Source organism: Symphodus melops (assembly GCF_947650265.1).
Source record: "Symphodus melops genome assembly, chromosome: 1".
NCBI classification, from domain to species: Eukaryota; Metazoa; Chordata; class Actinopteri; order Labriformes; family Labridae; genus Symphodus; species Symphodus melops.
This window is the reverse complement of record NC_136691.1, coordinates 20,228,260-20,245,185: the sequence shown is the minus strand read 5'-3', so window position 1 is coordinate 20,245,185 and position 16,926 is coordinate 20,228,260. Positions and strand designations below refer to the sequence as shown.

General features: G+C 42.5%; 2 protein-coding genes across 4 annotated transcripts; one reads left to right on the top strand and one right to left on the bottom strand.

The window, feature by feature from the left end:
• The first annotated feature begins 1,981 nt into the window (after positions 1-1,981).
• On the top strand, positions 1,982-7,814 carry rmdn3 (regulator of microtubule dynamics 3). Its single transcript, XM_079350368.1, has 12 exons — positions 1,982-2,580; positions 3,252-3,441; positions 3,711-3,854; positions 4,037-4,373; positions 4,504-4,606; positions 4,808-4,868; positions 4,950-5,025; positions 5,112-5,189; positions 5,442-5,540; positions 6,016-6,069; positions 7,018-7,098; positions 7,556-7,814. Exons 1-12 carry the CDS (start codon positions 2,301-2,303, stop codon positions 7,613-7,615), a joined length of 1,563 nt encoding a protein of 520 aa, XP_079206494.1. The 5' UTR covers positions 1,982-2,300; the 3' UTR covers positions 7,616-7,814.
• A 1,505-nt stretch (positions 7,815-9,319) lies between these two features.
• Positions 9,320-16,602, bottom strand: rad51 (RAD51 recombinase). 3 transcript variants are annotated; one of them, XM_079340084.1, is made up of 10 exons: positions 16,496-16,602; positions 15,085-15,179; positions 13,865-14,002; positions 12,897-13,014; positions 12,693-12,784; positions 12,273-12,367; positions 12,075-12,188; positions 11,397-11,526; positions 11,182-11,303; positions 9,320-10,558 (listed from the first exon to the last, which is right to left on the bottom strand). In XM_079340084.1, exons 2-10 carry the CDS (start codon positions 15,166-15,168, stop codon positions 10,435-10,437), a joined length of 1,017 nt encoding a protein of 338 aa, XP_079196210.1. In that variant the 5' UTR covers positions 15,169-15,179; positions 16,496-16,602; the 3' UTR covers positions 9,320-10,434. The 3 variants fall into 3 exon arrangements, with proteins under 3 accessions (XP_079196210.1, XP_079196211.1, XP_079196212.1); XM_079340085.1 differs by having other exon boundaries at positions 16,422-16,496; XM_079340086.1 differs by lacking the exon at positions 16,496-16,602 and adding an exon at positions 15,416-15,465.
• Between the last annotated feature and the right edge of the window lie 324 nt (positions 16,603-16,926).

Here is a 16,926-nt window from a genome sequence, read left to right as displayed (position 1 = left end):
TTTTGTGAAACATTTCTTTATCAGTCAGATTCTTGGCACGTTTCAGGTTTAGCATAAAGAAGCAAACAGTGTCATCCATTGTGTCTCTTTTCTCACATATCTGGGTCATCTTCACACACGCAGGAAACAAGGCTTAGCAGACGTTTCCAAAGACAATCCTTAGGCATTCAGGGACATCCTGTCTCAAAGCATGTTTCTCTCATATCTGTGAGAAAACATAGGAATAACAGAGGGAGTGAAACAAACTAGAAGTGGAGAGAGTAAAGTAAGGTGAAGAGGAATAAGCTCAGGATTTTTATTATTCAGAGAGATTTAGATATAACCTATTTAACAAAGACACACTGGTGATAGTGCTGGGTATTTCCCATGACCATACAATACGATATGTATCATGATACATAGGCCACAATACAATACATACCATGATACACATTGATTTTGGATAATGAGCACGTCTTACTCAGAACATTAAAACAGTTGTTCTGTATTGTTGAGAATAAGAACAGGGGCATTAGTATCCTACAACTTTAAACACCTCAGTCCAGGTCCGCAGAGATCCAGAAATACATCAAAATATTTGAATCCCTGAGATATGGCTGTGGTGTTATTGTTAACCCACTGTCATCACAGCTTTGAGGCTGTCATATATTTTCTGCAAATGGATTTGTATCGTCCTTACTTGAATTGATGATACAGCAATCTGTATCATCTACAGTAGATTCTTGAATTTGCAGCACATGACAACATATTGACAACATTTTTTTAGCACAGCCCTGATGATTAAAGTGTTTTCTTATTTTCCATAATCTTTGCTTTGAGGACTTACTTCAGTTGTGCTTAGTGGCAACTGATTTACAGTAACACACACCACATTTAATGCCGTTTTCCAATGAAATCATCTGGCAGGAGGCTCAGATGTTGTTTGTTAAAGGATCTTTTTAAATAGCAGCTTTTTAAGGTTAAGCTATGTGTTTGAATTTGAATTATGGCAGAGGGAATCCAACAAAGATACTTTATTAAAAGTGATTATGTTTTACTGTTAATCCTCAATCTTAATTTTACGTTAGACCTTTTCATTCTTATCTAGAGAAACATCAATGAAGAAAAACTCTTATTTTGTTGGACAAAATACAAAGTTATGTTCAGAAACTTTAGCTTTAGACACAGGCAGGTTTAACACCGCTCCAGAGGAAGATAGAGTTTGTTTGTTTTGTGAGTTTGGTGAAATTGAGAATAATTCATTTTCTAATTAAAGATAAGATTTTGATTTCTTTTGGTTAAATTATTATAAAACAACTGTAGAGGAGGAACCTTTTTGAAGTAGATCTGCAGGAATAGATGTGAAGGTGAGAACGTTTTGAATGTGAGTTTAAGTTCATGAAATGAGAGTTTAAAAATTGCATTTGAAAGAAATTATTGTAAATATTTTTGGACGTAATCAATCAATCAATCAATCAATCTTTATTTATATAGCGTCAATTCATAACAGGCGTTATCTTGAGACACTTTACAAAAAGCAGCTAAAGGACCTTACTTATTCTTATTACTTGTAATATTGAGACCCCTACCTTGGAAACCATATCATGAAAACGATGGCGCCATCTTGTGTTTTAAATTTAAAAACCATGCTGCTTCTATAGAGATACAGTATGTAGGATACATTTCTTGAGTGAGTCAGCATGGAGTCAATTTGCAAAAAATATATTTTTTGTCTGTTGAACTAGCTGAGTTGGTGAAGCTAAAAAATAATCATTGTTCTTTTTTTATTTTTACTGTTGTATAAAATAAGGCTAATATCTCTGGGTCGAGACGCTTTTCTGAATATCAATACAGGCCATCGTTAGTTCTACAAATAAGAACTGGATTAAAATTATTCATAAAAGAAAGTTAGTTTTCTTCTGCTTTTTTTTTCCTCTGGCGGAAATTGGCTTTTAAAGTGGAAGTCCGTATGTCGGTCCCTTTATTTTGAAAGGTGGGACCGGAAACGTTTGTCGCATGCTCGTGTAGCTGTCAGGAGTTGGCTCGTGCTCGTGGTGCTGATGTTGTTTTTCCTGTAGCAACATCATCATCGTCTTTACCCTAAACACGATCATATCATTTTAAAAAGGCGTTAAAAAAATAACCGTTCATCTTGAGCACGTGACGTTGAAAACTGTCTTTAACGGTCCGGAAGAAACAGAAAACACTTTCGTTTTTAAATGAAAAGTCGTCACAGTGTTGTTAGCCCCTGAATGCTAATGTGCTAGCAGCGTATGTTTGATCGATAAACGTGAAAAACGTAAATCAGCATGTCATGATGAATGACATTTAAAGGAACGTTTATTATTTTTCTATCGGAGTGTTTTATTGTTTTATCGGAGTGTGGAGGGATGAACACGCCGCTCGGGAGGAACGGGCTGATCGGACTCGCTGTCGGAGCTTCAGCAGGTCTGGGGCTGATTGCCTTTTTAATCTACCGGGAGATGAGCCGGAGGAAAGCCCAGAGCCTGCTGCTGGAGGCCCGGCCTGCTCCCCGGCTGCTGCTGCTGGAGGAGGGGATGGATGGAGCTGCTCTCCTGCGGGGGGCGCTGGATGCTCAGGGTGGGTGGACTGTTGTCAAATGTTTCCTAAATGATATATAATAAAAGATACACAGACTTTTTTTCTGAAGTAGATATTTCATTGGCAGTGCGATGATGAATCCTTTTTTGGTGTGGTAGTTTATAAAATAAAACTTTTACCAAAATGGACCTTTTTTCATTTAAATCTCCTGTGATGAGTTTTTTTTAACTGGATGTGAAACAGGAAGCACTCTGTCCTAAAACGCCAAAAAAAAGCCTTACAAAACTACTTTGAATGCAAAATAACGTAATTTCAAACGTGATTAAAAATATGAATTAACTACTGAAAAACTACAATTAATTGCATTAAATAAGCTAACTGTTTGACAGCCTGATTTCATGTATTATTCATTGTGAACTAGTTATTGTGCAGCTCTGATGTAGAGCTTGTTACGCTGCACGTTGTGCTGAGAGGAAGAGTTAATCGCTCTCAGCATTGTGTTCAGCATCACATGTCCTGTAACACACAGGGTCGTTGCATAGCAGTTAAACCAGCAGTAATTAAATCCCCTGTTTTTGACTGGATGACAGGTGAATGTAAGATTGATTAGGAAGGTTGACATGGTTTAGTTTCGAGGGACACATTCAGCGTTAATAATAATAATAAGAGCATATCCACGTTTGAATGTGTCTCCTTGTCTCGGCCTGCAGAGGCGGAGGCCCAGCAGCAGGCTCTGGCAGCGGTGGAGGCGGTGGTGCAGGGTTTGTCCCCGGAGCAGCAGATGGAGTTGAGGAACCAGCTGGACCAGGTGCTGAACTGCGTGGCCTCGCTGCGCTCAGAGGTGGCCGATCTGAGGGGTGGCCTGCAGGACATCGCTGTGCAGATCATCCAGGATGTCAAGTAAGTCAGAAATAAGCCCTGATACACGTTGTAATGAACCCCGATCAAACTTCCCCCTCCAAGTCACGCTCAATCTGTCTGTTCAAAACTGAAGATACTGATAAAAGATAAAAGTTTATTAATAAGTCTTTGACCTACAATCACAGAATGAGGACTTGGCTGTAAAATCTGCACGTTTTGTCAACATTCAGGACGCCGTAACGCTGGTGTGAAGCTCCCAAGTTAGATATGGAAGTTATCTGACCGACGCTCTTTGTTTCCTTGAACAGAAAAGGAGTCGAGGACAGCCAGCGCGTGCGACGACGACGCCATTATGTCCACAGGGACCGCACGGACTCCACCAGCTCCAGCTCCATCTACTTCACCGCCAGCCAGGGCGCCGCCAGCAACCACGAGGAGACCAGCGAGGGAGGGTGAGTGAGGGACTCGTGTTTGTGTAAAAAGTAGTGTCACTTTAAAAACAATAAGGAAACGGTTCAGCGTTCACCCTTAAATGGACGTATGAATATTTTGGAATATGAAGATTTACTATAAGTGATTATTTTACTTTTGTTTCGGCGCAGGGTTAGTTAATCATTCTCCGTGTGTGTCTCAGATACTCGACGGCTTACGCTGAGTCCGACTACACCGATCGGGACACAGACAAAGAGGAGCCCGACCCTGAACAGGAGTCTGAGGAAGAGGAGGACAAGAGCTGTGCCACCGTCCTCACCCTCCGCCAGGAAGACTCCCAGGAGGAGGTGGAGGAGAGGGGGCTGGAGGAGGAGGAGGAGGAGGAGGAAGGTGAAGGAGAGGAGAGGGGGCTGCAGCTGGTGACGGACGCCCCCAGCGGAGAGCTGGCTCTTCTGCTGGCCCAGAGCGACATCCTCCACACGGGAGACGCACGTCTGAAGGCGGAAGGTTTTCAGCTGCTGCTGGAGAACAGAGCTGAGGTGAGGGACGGCGAATACAAACGCACGTGTGATGATGTCACCGAGCGGCGTGCTCTCTGAATGTGTCTTCATCAACTTAAAGGGAACGCGCAAACTGAACTTTTTGTTTGTGTCTGACTGTGTGCCGCAGTACGGAGACAGCAGGGAGTTTCTGTGGCGTTTGGCTCGAGCTTACAGCGACATGTACGAGTCCACTGACGACAAACAAGAGAAGAAGAGCTACGCGCAGCGAGGTGAATTCAGAGGAGATAACAGCTGTTGTGCACTGAGAAGCAGAACTTACAGTGATTTCCAATGTACATGAGCAAAGAGGTCATACAAGCAGCTGTGCATCAGTCTGAGTTATTTGACTTGTTTGTAAAAGCGGATAAAGAAGAGCACTGTGTTGTCGTGTTGCGTAGTTTGTGTCATTGAGCTGAGAGCTGCTGTTGCAGGTCGTCAGGAGGCGGAGTTAGCTCTGAAGAAGAACGGCCTGAACGCCGAGTGTCACAAATGGTAAGACGGTGGAAACAAAAACCAGCTCGACTTCCCAGACTTCCCTCGCTTCCACATTCATCACTGTGTTTGTGTGCGCAGGCTGGCCGTGCTGTCAGGGCTGACCTCCCAACACGAGAGCATGCACAGTAAGCTGAAGAGCGGGCACGTTTTAAAGGTGACGGCGTGTTTCAGATGGAGTCGGTATTTTGAAGCCTCACAGCTGTTGGCGTCACGTGACCGTGTTTGTTTCTCTTCACTCAGGAGCATCTGGACCGAGCCATCGCCCTCAGAGATGACGACCCCACGTGTTTCTACCTGCTCGGACGCTGGTGCTACGAGGTGGGACCAGAGTGTTTGAGTAGAATCCTGCTTTTTGATGAGTGCATCTTATTGGTGCGCGCGCACGTCATGCATATTATTGGACACGGCCGCAGTAATAAGAGCTACTTCAAAAACCCGATCAATACCGGGCGCACTCAAGGCCGTGTAAACGCACTCACTGGTGAAACTGCTGCGTGTGTGTGTGTGTGTGTGTGTGTGTTTGTGTGTGTTTGTGTGTGTGTGTGTGTGTGTGTGTTTGTGTGTGAGCAGGTAGCCACTCTGGATTGGTTGGAGAAGAAGGCAGCAGCGGCTCTCTACCAGCGCCCCCCGACCTCCACGCTGCACGACGCCCTCGAGAACTTCCTCAAGGTACCTCGCTGCTGATGACGCCTCACGTGACAGTTTAATCAAGCTTCACTCCAGCAAATGTTTTTTTAACAGTTCATCACCTCAAAAATATAGAAACGAGTAACTGAAGAACATAGTTCAAGTTTATTATTGTTATATATTTATTAAGACTGTCAGCATTCACTTGTGAATACCATTGTTTGTTTGTTTGTTTGTTTTTTGCATGCGTGCTGTTTGTGCCTTCAGACACGTCTTGGCTCATGTTGTCACAGTGATGGAAAAGAGCGACACTGCTGCATCTTTGAACGTCACTTTTCCTTTTAAAGGACTAATGTGCGACGTTTTACACATAAACTACTTCCTGGCTTGGGCAGCCTTTACCCACAATGCCTTTAGAAACACGTTTTCACGGATCCTTTACCTATTAAATGTTTGAACACTTTCCGTTTTGAATTCCAGGTTTGGTAAACGTCTTCTTTGTTCTGTGAACTTGTAGGCAGAAGAGCTGAGTCCAGGTTTCTCCAAGACTGTGAGACTTTACATCGCAAAGGTGAACGAACAACATCTGTTGTGTTGAACATGAATGAAAGCAATCATTGATACAAACACAACAACACTGACTGAAGCCTCGTTTCCACACAGCGGTCCGGTATGGATCAGTACGGTTTGGTTCAGTAAAGCCTGATCCTGTTTGCGTTGCCTTATTTGGTAGGCGGCGTGTAGGCCGGATGCCGATAGCTGCGTCAGCTGCGTAATAGCGTCACATGATAGCAGCTAATCGCTCCCAGCTAACCCGCTAATAAATCTAACAAAGGAGAAAAACGCGACACAAACAAAACAATGGAAGACATCCAGCAGTTCATCTCCTCTGTCACTGACGTGTGACTCTTTATTACAAAACTCAATCCAGCTTTGTTTGAGAGAAGACTGTGTGCTGGAGAAATAAATAGATGTAAACAATCGACTGTGTATTTAAACACGGTGGGTTGTGTTTACCGTTGTCACACGGGAAGTGACGATTCTTTCGACCAATCAACGGACTGCAGTGTTAAGCTCCACCATTTTTAGGGTTGGATCGATATTTGTACCCAACAGAAGGATACCAAAAAGTAGGACGGTACGAGTTGGTTATTTGGGAATCTTTCCCGGGATTAGTCTGTGGAAACGCCGCTAAATGCGCGCGGTACCGAGACGAACCGAACCGCTCGGTGGAAATGGGGCTTAAACGACGTCACTGTTCTGTTTCAGCAGAGTTCCGTCTCAGCCGAACTTTCAGTCAGAATAAAGATGAGAGCTGACACACCTGTCAATCATGTCAGCTAAGCTCCTTACTGGCTAACGTAACGTGTTATCAAATCTAAACAGAGCTGTTGTAAATACAGAGTGTACCCATGATGATACTCGGGAAGTATCTGAAGTGACAATAAAACACAAACACTTGAGCTTGTGTGTTGGATGTTGATGTTGTGACCTGTAACGGATGTCGTTTGACTTGCAGTGTCATCACGAGCTGGGAAACGTCTCTGAGGCCGCAAACTGGACCGAGCTCGCTCTGAAGATGAACGCCCGCACTGACGACGTAAGAACTGAGCCACACGCTTTGATCCGATTCGACTCTCTGCAGCCACCCTGGGACAATTTAAAAACACTGAACGATTCGCTCATTCAATTTGACACCGTTTGATTTATTAGATTTAATCCAACACAGCTTGAGAACTGAATCTGTGCGACACATCAGTCTGAGCTCTTCTGTGTTAAAGCTCTGAAACAAAACAAAGAATTGAACTCCTCCCAGAGGCAAACATTGGTGCTAACTGAACTATCAGGAACAAAACTATAAAGTTAATCTGATGAACGTCACGTTCAGTTGTGATGGACACTCGCTCTCTCATCGAAACGTTCGCTCTTTCGCTCAGAGTGAAAGTTTAAGATTTTGGATTTTTAATTCTACTCTCCCTGAAGCAGAAAGCACAAACAGAGCTCAAGAAGTATAAAACGCTCGTATTTAACTTTTTTTCTTTCAACTTCATTTTCAGGATGAAGAAACGTCCAAGCTGGAGGCTCAGCTCCGGGTCTTAACCAACACAAAACTCTGAACTAAGTCTTTCCTACGAGATCCAGCACACGTTACCGATTGGCTCGTCAGAATGCTGCTCGTCCAATCAGACGCACGCAGCTTGTTTATTTTTGTCACCGGTGGATGTGAGTCACTGTGAAACCGTGTGGAGTTGAAGTTTAATTGAATCCCTTTCACAGATTAATATATATTGTAATGAAATGGTATATATTCTATTATTTCATGTTCTTGAACGACTTGTTTGCCTTTTTTTAACTGACTAAGTTGAAGCCCGATCACCTCAGATTAGTGGAGTTAAAGGAGACGTTCACATGACTAATTCATGAATCTGCATCGATGGATTACAGAGTTTTTATTTTCTCTTAGTGTGGATTAGTTGGAGCCTCAGAGGAGAGCGGTACTGCAGAAGAACTAAAAGAGTTAGCATGAAGTCAGGATGCTACAAAGAGAAATGACTTGTTGACTAAAAAAAGGGGAGGAGAGTCATCCAGCATGAGGGGAGTTTATTGAAAGGCTCTGAAGAGAAGCTCAGGTCAGAATCCGTTCACACACTTTACGATCCAGAGTAACTTTAATGTTGTGGGCGGGCTCCGTTAAAACAGTGCACTTGTGAGTTCACATTTACAAATGTGTAAACTTTACAAATCTGGAAATGTGGTCCAGTTTGATCAGGGATGATTTTTTTTTTTTTTTTTTTTGGGGGGGGGGGGGGTGTGTGACATACTAAAGGAGCCTGGAGTCGGATTTGAAGGGACTTTATAAAGCTTTAAAGGAAACCGTTGAGTTTAAATGAATCTAATGAACTTCACTCTTTGTGTATTCTGTGAATTAAATTTTTTTTTTTTTCTGGGTCCACCTTACGTTTAGTATTTGTGTGTGTGCGTGTATTGTGGAGACGTATTGAGACTGTGGTGTTCTACTCTTAATTTATTTTGACTAAGTGCTCTGACTTTAATTCACGTAACGATCCCCCTTAACAACGCAGCTGTTTGACATGCAGACTGAATGCAGCACTAAAACCCCGATGATTCAGTGGAAAGAGATCCATGTTCGATCCCTGGTGACGCATCCCTGAAGGTTTTTACTGCCTTTGAATTTTGAGTGATTCTATTTTTCATTTTGTTATTTTGGTGAAGTGAACTTCTTTTTATTTGTGATCTTGCACTTTTTTTTTTACTCTTCCGTTTGTTGATTCTTGTTGAGATTACTTTGTCTGTGAGCTAACATTAAATCTCTTCAAACCCATCTGAGAGGTCAAAGTCCAAATAACTGACATGTGGAGAACTGTGAATAAAAAGATTGGTTTTATTTTTACGACTCTCGAGTGATGTGTTCACAAACTCTTCATATGTGCTGTAATGTATGAACGTGGAAACTGTTAGAACAATCAAACAAGTGGACAAGGAACACGGAGAAAATGACCCTGACCTCCCACATTACAGCGCCCACAGGTCATGCACACTCCACTACAGACACACAAACAGCCTGTTCTGAGCAGGGCTGAAATAAAGGGGTTTATAGACATGATCAAATACAGGAGTGGATTTAGAACTTAGGTACTTCACACACTTGTTCTGTGGAGATCTGAGACTTATTTAAACTGGTTGAAAAAAGTAATTATGTAACCGTTAAGTCGTGGAAGTCAACTTTTCCGGTTTGAAATTGCAAATCGGTTAAGAGAAACTCCCTGTCTGATAAGAAGCAGACAAAGAAGAAAAGCCAATCAAATAAAAGAAATTTATTTTAGCTATCAGAAGTTTATATACACAGGTTTTCATACAGAAACAGAGAACAAACCAACAGATCCTGCCTTAATGTGCTGATTTAACTGAGAGAATAAAACCCTGGAGACGTACGTGAAGAAGCTACATCCTGGTCTTTCTTTATACAAGTTCAATCAAATGTTTTTTTTCTTGTTACATCAAAAATAATAGGTGAAAAAAAGTTTTTCTTAAGTGTGTTGGTGTAATTTCATCCACAAGAGGCCACCATGCAGCACTCAACAAAACCCAACAATGATCCTGGTTCACATTATCACTTTCTGAAGAGTATGTGAAAAATACAAACTATATATTTTTTAATTCACCTTCACCACTTTGTCAGATTAAAGGAGGAAACAAAGGCTACGGTGGCCCTGAAGGTTGACGGCAAATACATTTCACTGAAGACAAAAAAAAAGTTTTACTTGACGCAAATTTTTTTTAACATACTGATAAATTTCATAAAATGAAACACATTTGCAATTGAACATCAGGGACACCGTAGATCAGTGACTCTAAACCTGGTCTTTGTTAGACCAGGAGAGACTTTCTCCTCTCCTCAGTTTCCAGTCAACACTTCACTGCACAAGAGATCAAAATAATAAACGAGGACAACAGAAATATAACAAACAGAAAAAATTCACAATTTTAAATAGTTTACAAATACCCTCCCCCCCCTTTGAAAAACGACCACGACAAACTGCATTCAACGGAGAAAAAGTAAAGTACGCTCTGAAATTGTGTTGTTAGTCATCACTATGAGGTCTTTGTTTATTCTCTGAGAGGTCCGATTATTTCTAATCTAAACAAAGTAGTTCCACAAACACTGATGGAAGTAAATATTGTTATGATGAGACGCTCGGTCGCTGAAGTATTTCTCTGTTGCTTTAGTCGAGTGCAGTTTGTCGTCTCTGCTGAAAACTAAACGTTCCTTCTTCTTCTGAGCTCCAAAGATCAGATCTGGACCACCTCGCCCCCGTCCCATCAGTCTGAGGCTTCGTGTGAAGGTGGAAGTACAGGGGAGGATTTCAAACACAAAAACACAAGTCCACTGAGACCCCCAGCTGCTTCCTGTCCCTCAGTCTTTGGCGTCCCCCACGCCGTCAGCGTTGATGGCGAACATGGCTTCAGCCTCTGGCAGACAGGGCGAGTCGTAGATCTTACAGATCCTCGTTTCTCCTCGGCCTTTCCTCAGGTACAGACTGGAGACAAGAACAACGTGCAGACTCTTTGATTAATGGAAACAAAGTCCTGTCGCTGTGGAGGCTGCTGGCTGTAAGCTCCGCCCCCTCCATGTTAACAGATGAGACATGGTTCGACTTTAAACTCCAAGTAAACGTGAAATCATGTTTCCTAAAAACATGGAGTCTGTCATTAAATACGTTCTCATCACGCCGAATGATATCCGAGTGTTTAAGATGTTTAAAGTGACTCCTCTAAAATCTGATTCATAAGATGAACTTTGGACTTTATTTCATCTCGAAGGCATCACACGTCATCCCTCCACATCACACAGGTGATGTCACTTCACTTTCACTCATTGTGCTGGGAAACATGGCGTGCCACTTTTAACCATCTTATTAGAAAACGGCGGTGTAGAGTTAAGTGAAATAAGCAGCGCTGGTTTGTCGAAACAGTCGACAAACTGAGCGAGCAGCTGAGGAGGACGAGGGTCGGTGCTTCACACCTGTCACTGCTTCTTATATTCTGGATTATTTGGTCGTTAACGGGGCTATGACAGCATGATTGACGGCTCTGTGATCAGCTCGGTGTTTATTATCAGAGCGGAGGAGGAACGGCGAGAGGAAATGTAACGGACGCTCACCGTGTGGTCGAGGCGTGAGCCATGATGTTGCCTCCGATGGGTTTCTTAGGATCCGCCGAAAACATGGCCGCTCCGTCCACCTGTGCAACCACCTGGTTGGTTATCACCACGGCAACACCAAACTGTTGTCATGTGAGAGCGAGGCAAAGAAAAGAAGACGGTGTGTGGGAGGTTCAGTGACGTTCGGCGCTGAACAGAAATGATCAGAGCGTTACCTCGTCTGCCAGTCTGAGCAGCATGCGGAGGAAACGTCCCAGGTGTCCCTGTCTGGCCGACAGCTCTCCTCTCCCCGAGTAATCTGTTCTGTAGAGAGCTGTGGCGCTGTCCACGATCAGCAGGGCATACCTGACAGACACACACACACACACGTTATGTTCACCAGCTCATCTTCATTTATTTAGCCACACAGACGAGATGTCGGCAGCCCGTCTGAAAGCTTGTGGAAGATTATCCAGGCGTCCTTTTCATGCTCTTTGTTGAACTGTGGGTCGACTTGTTGGATTCATGCGTTGACACATGAAATTAAAAAAAGAAAAAAAAAGAAATCAAACACCACTAACATAACACGTGGTTTTTATCTAAATTCAACCCTTTTTGACCTTCTCTGACCGACATCACCAGTTTCTAGAAGAAGTCACACGAAGCCAGGATTAGTGAAGTGGAGGCCGTCGTTCATGAGGAACGGGACACCAGTAGGGTCTGGATCATACCTCCACCAAGTACTCTAGGTTCTTGACATGAAGGGGTTAAATTCTCCTGCAGTCGACATTCAAAGAGGCTTTTTGTTTCGACTGAGGAGAAACCACTTTTGGATTTTCAGGGTTTATCGCAGGAAGAAAACTCCCGACATCGTTCAGCTCCAGCTGAAACGGTGAACTGGGAAACACACAGACCTGGACTCTGCCATCATGGCGGACGCCTGGTACAGCAGCTGCGTCTGATGGTCCGTGTTAAAGGCCCGAGCGTACGCCACGTTGTCCAGAACGTCACTGCCCACCAGCCCGTACCTGACAGCACAGAGGGGGTCACATGATCTGCATCGTCAAGCTCACAAAGACACGGTTCCATCGAATAAGGAGTAGTCGACCGACCTCTCAGCGACGGCGAGGAGTCTCTCTGGTCTGAACGTTCCCTCTGTGTCGATGTACATGGCTTTTCCTTCTCCTCCTCCCTGATCGATGGGCAGCTGAGGACACGCGAAAACAAGCACACAACTGTCAGTTTGTCACCAGCATTTGAATACATGACTGGAGTTTGTACAACTTCAACATGTGTGACTGAAGACTTTAAAAAACAAGGTCGGAGCTCCAGTTCATGTTAAACTAAACAGAAAAAATACACTTCTGACACCAGTATCAGGGGTTTGTTTGTGCAGGTGAAGAGGGCTGAGAACGAATGTCACCAGAGACGAACACGTCGATTTCAAAAGGAGTTTTGGACATTTAAAAGTCTGATACTTGAATCCCTCCCTCCTCGGTCTCACTCTCTGCTTCATCGTGTGGAAACTCTACCTGACAGGTGACGGCGAGTGTGTGACACAGCTGGGTTTTCCCCGTCCGAAACTCTCCGAACATCTCCGTGATGGAGCCGGTCTCGATCCCTCCTGCAGGGAAAAAAAACAAAAGAGGACGTTTTCCTCACATCTGGGTTTCTGTCGGACCGTGTCCCGTCACCTCTGACAGAGGAAGAGCGCGCTGAACGTGTGATGTACGAACCCTGCAGCAGCTTGTCCAGCTCCTTGGAGCCCGTCGAGACCTGGATGATCTCAGCTCTCCTCTGGTGGAACTCTGTGGCCGTAGTGAAACCCATCGGCACCAGTTTGGCTGCTTCAGTCTGAGAGGGAGGAAGACATTAAAGGAGAGCTCCGAGCAGGGCGGGCCAACAATGTTACAAATACATTTTGTAGGGGTGGGACTTGATTAAAAAATTCATTAATCAAGTTAAATTAATCCAAATGAATTGCATCACAGTATTTGCCCTAAAAAGCAACACTTCTCAATCTGAATGGATTTTGGTGGATGAATGCATCAAACTTCTCAGTTTCATAAAGCTGTTGGATCTTGTTTGAAATGGTTTTTCTGCACTGCAGCTGGAAAGTTGGATCACACGCTTTAGCACATTTTCTAACCCCTTTATCTTCTACCATTAATAGTGGTCTACAGTCCGGGGAAATCAATTTAGCGAGTGAATTTGTAACTTCATCAGACGTTGAATTATTAATTTTGGTCCTGAAGACAGTCGTCAGTCATTTGGTCAATTTTAGGCTGCAAACTCTTCTTGTTTGTACTTGTGGAGAAGCTAGCTAAAAGCTAGCGCAGAGTTAGCAATGACAAACAGTTCTGCGCAGTTTATGAGGCAAACTGTGATTAAATGCCTTATTTCTTCTTTCTTGTAATAATTAATTGTAATCAACACGTTAAAGTTTTTTTGTGTTTTACAATGATTCCTTTGCTTTTTATTTTACAGACAAACATTTCTAAATGTTCCTCGTGTTTTTTCTGGAGGAGAAGTGCGTCTTTTCCTGAATTTCCCTCGGGATCAATAAAGTATCTATCTATCTATCTTTTGTTGACATGAATCAGAAACGATCTGGAGACGATGGAAACTTCCGGACTTTTCCCCTCCGACTCTCTTGTGTTTGAGGGAGTGTTTTATACACGCAGAGAGAGAAGATGCTTCTTACCAGGATTTTGTCAGCTTTGGCTTCACTGATGCCCTTGATGTTGAGCAGCTCCTTCTTGGGAGCGTAGGCCACGGCCTCGATGGTGTGAAAGCCGGCGTCCTCCAGCTTCTTGATGTCGCTGGCGCTGATTCCACATTGCTGCAGGAGAAGACGTCGAAACAGGAGACGTAAATTCACCAGGAGAGAGAAAACTGACTGTTGTTATCAAAGGTAGATTTAAACCTGGTTTCCTGTGGTTTATAACCCTCCAGGTCTGTATCAAGAAAAGGTTTCAGATCATCTCCTGATTGTAGCAGAAGCTTCAGCCGTCACTGATGCTGCCGATCCTATCTGGAACATCAGCTCCAGAGTTCTTGTTTTTCCCCACTGACGAGGACAGATAGTTATTCTAAGCCTTAGTGTGTAAGCGTGCTGCAATGGTGCGCTCTACTTATCCATGGGATGTATGGGAACGATGACACTCCCCAGTTAAATGCATCCAGGTGCGAGTTAGTAACAAGTCTGAAAAGCAACATGGACGCCTCCAGGAGAACCTTTGTTTTGTTGTCTAACACCAACACAAAGAGTCCGCCGGACATTTGAACACGACACGTTGGTCCTTCATAACCGCGTTCACACGTGGACGTGACGATTGATTCAACCAATCAACAGCCTGCAGTGTTTCTAGCTCCACCCTCTGGGGTCGGATCAGTCGCGGCTCGACAGTGATTTGAAGTAGGACAGTACAGATCTGTTATTTGGACGGTGGAAACACAGACGAGTGAACAGCAAAGGGTGGAGACACAGACAGACGTTTTGAACGTGCGTCTCTAAAGCAGTGATGGTCGTTGATAAAAACATTTAACCTCAAAGAGACAAGACGGTTGTTCGTCTTCTTTATGTAAAATAACAAATAATCACAAACCGCTGTCAGGTCTGTTTTCTGTGTCTTGTATATTTGTTGTTCTTGTTTATAAAAGGCAAATTCAGGAACAGACACTTACACGGCTCTACGTGTTGTAATTAAAGTCCAGATTTGAATAAATAACAGCATCTAGACATGAGACCGACCAGTGAGGTGGTCTCATTATGAGATAATTTTTAAAACTGTGTGTTTTTAAAACGAAGCTCGGAATAAATAGGATCACATCTCTTTCATAAGAAGGCTGAGTCCATCGACAGTCTCGATAACAATCGTACCCACGGTCTAACTGTAACAGACAGCTAATGTGAACACACACCTCCAGTTTACACAGAGGCTGTGGCCCGAAGTTCTCTTCCTCCTCCACCTCTGCTTCCACCCGGGCCTCGCTCCTCATCGCCATGATGAGTCAATCTGCTCAAAAACAGAGGAGAAGGTCAGTGAGTGTGATCAAAGTACGAGAGACAGAGCCGTACTTATTATTATTTGTTTTCACTTTTTAATTAACAGGAGTCTTTGGCCACCACGCTTCGTAACATTCAGGCCAACAAAGCTTGATAAACTAAAGTATACCGGTGTTACACATTAAATGGTGACCATGTTAATTGGCGACTTTCAAGCCTTAATGCGTCATAGGTTGTCATAGTTACCAATTATGAGACGGAAAGTGTCGTAACAAAGGGCCTCTTTGTTTAGTGCAGTGGTGTTTTTCACGAGGCCACAGGTTTTGTTTTTAAAATAATAATGTAAGTAACTTTTTGTATTTTGACCTCTAAAAAAATTAACTTAAAAACACAATGACTAATTACAGTGACAAACTATTTTGTTCTAAGATACACACACACACACACACACACACATATATATATATATATATATGGAAATTAAATACTTTGATTTTGTCCGTTCTTTATCTGTTTTTTTATTTGTTTTTCTCAGTATCAAGCCTGTAATGTTGTTATTTGTTTATAAAAACTTTCTGTATTTACCTCAGGTTAAATGGTTAAACAACCATCAGCTTGTTTGTAAAATAGTCAAAGCTGTTTAAAAAAAAGAAAGAGGAAAAAAAACACGTACTGAAAATTTTCTATTTTATGGATATCTTTTAGCCCTTGCTAACATGAAAAAGAAAAAGAAATAAATGATCTGAATGAGGCGTCGGGTTGAATTCTTCTGATTCTTTGATTAAAGTCAAAAATCACCTGAAGGGCCACAAAGATCAGAAAACATTGAATTAAAATAAACAAGATAAATGAAGACGGGAAAATGTCACAACTAAGTTTTGTTCACTTTTAAACAGTAACACCGCTCTCTGTGAAGGTTATCAAACTGATTGATGAAGATCACAGTTTATTTAACTTTGATTAGTCCAGACTTGATGTTTGTTTTACCGGATCTCACGGAGAGGAACGTGTTTCAGGATTCATGTTGTTCACAGACTAAAAGTGGAAAACGTGAACTCTAATTCAATCATTGAGACTATGATATAAACAAACTCTAATTTAATCATTAAAACTATAAAACAAATAAACTCTGCTGTTGAAACGGAGATAAAATAGCTCTGTAGTTTTAGCATTAGCTCTTTTTTTCCTCTAACGTGTCTAAAGTCCAACACAAGAACATAAACATCTAAATATAAGTTAAGACGTGTGTTACCTCTTCGGTAAGACGTTTCCAATGAATAAAAGGAGAGAAATGGTCACATAATCAGCTGTATATGTTTCACCTACCTGCTTTATTCTAGTTTCCCTCTTAATTTTTTGTGCTGTTCGGTAACCAAAGCTCCCGCCGCATTTGACGCAAAGACGCAAGGTGCAACGTAGTGACGCAGCCTCTTACGAGCTTTCCGATAGGTCACATTCCAGATCCTTGCACTTAATCCTTCAAAGTAAAAGCATGTGCTTTATTTTTCGCATTAATAATAAATATCCCAATATGATTAACCTGACAAGATTTTAGGGCTACACAATGCTTAGCATGCTTTTAGGGCTACACAATGCTTAGCATGCTTATACATTGTGTCTGTGAATCCTTTCAGTCCTGGTATAAGTTAATTTTCTTAAGAGATTAAACAACTAAAAATCAGTTCAAAGTCACATAAAATTCATCCCAAGAATTCTCCACTTATAACAGTGAATATATTTACACAAATAATTAAGCG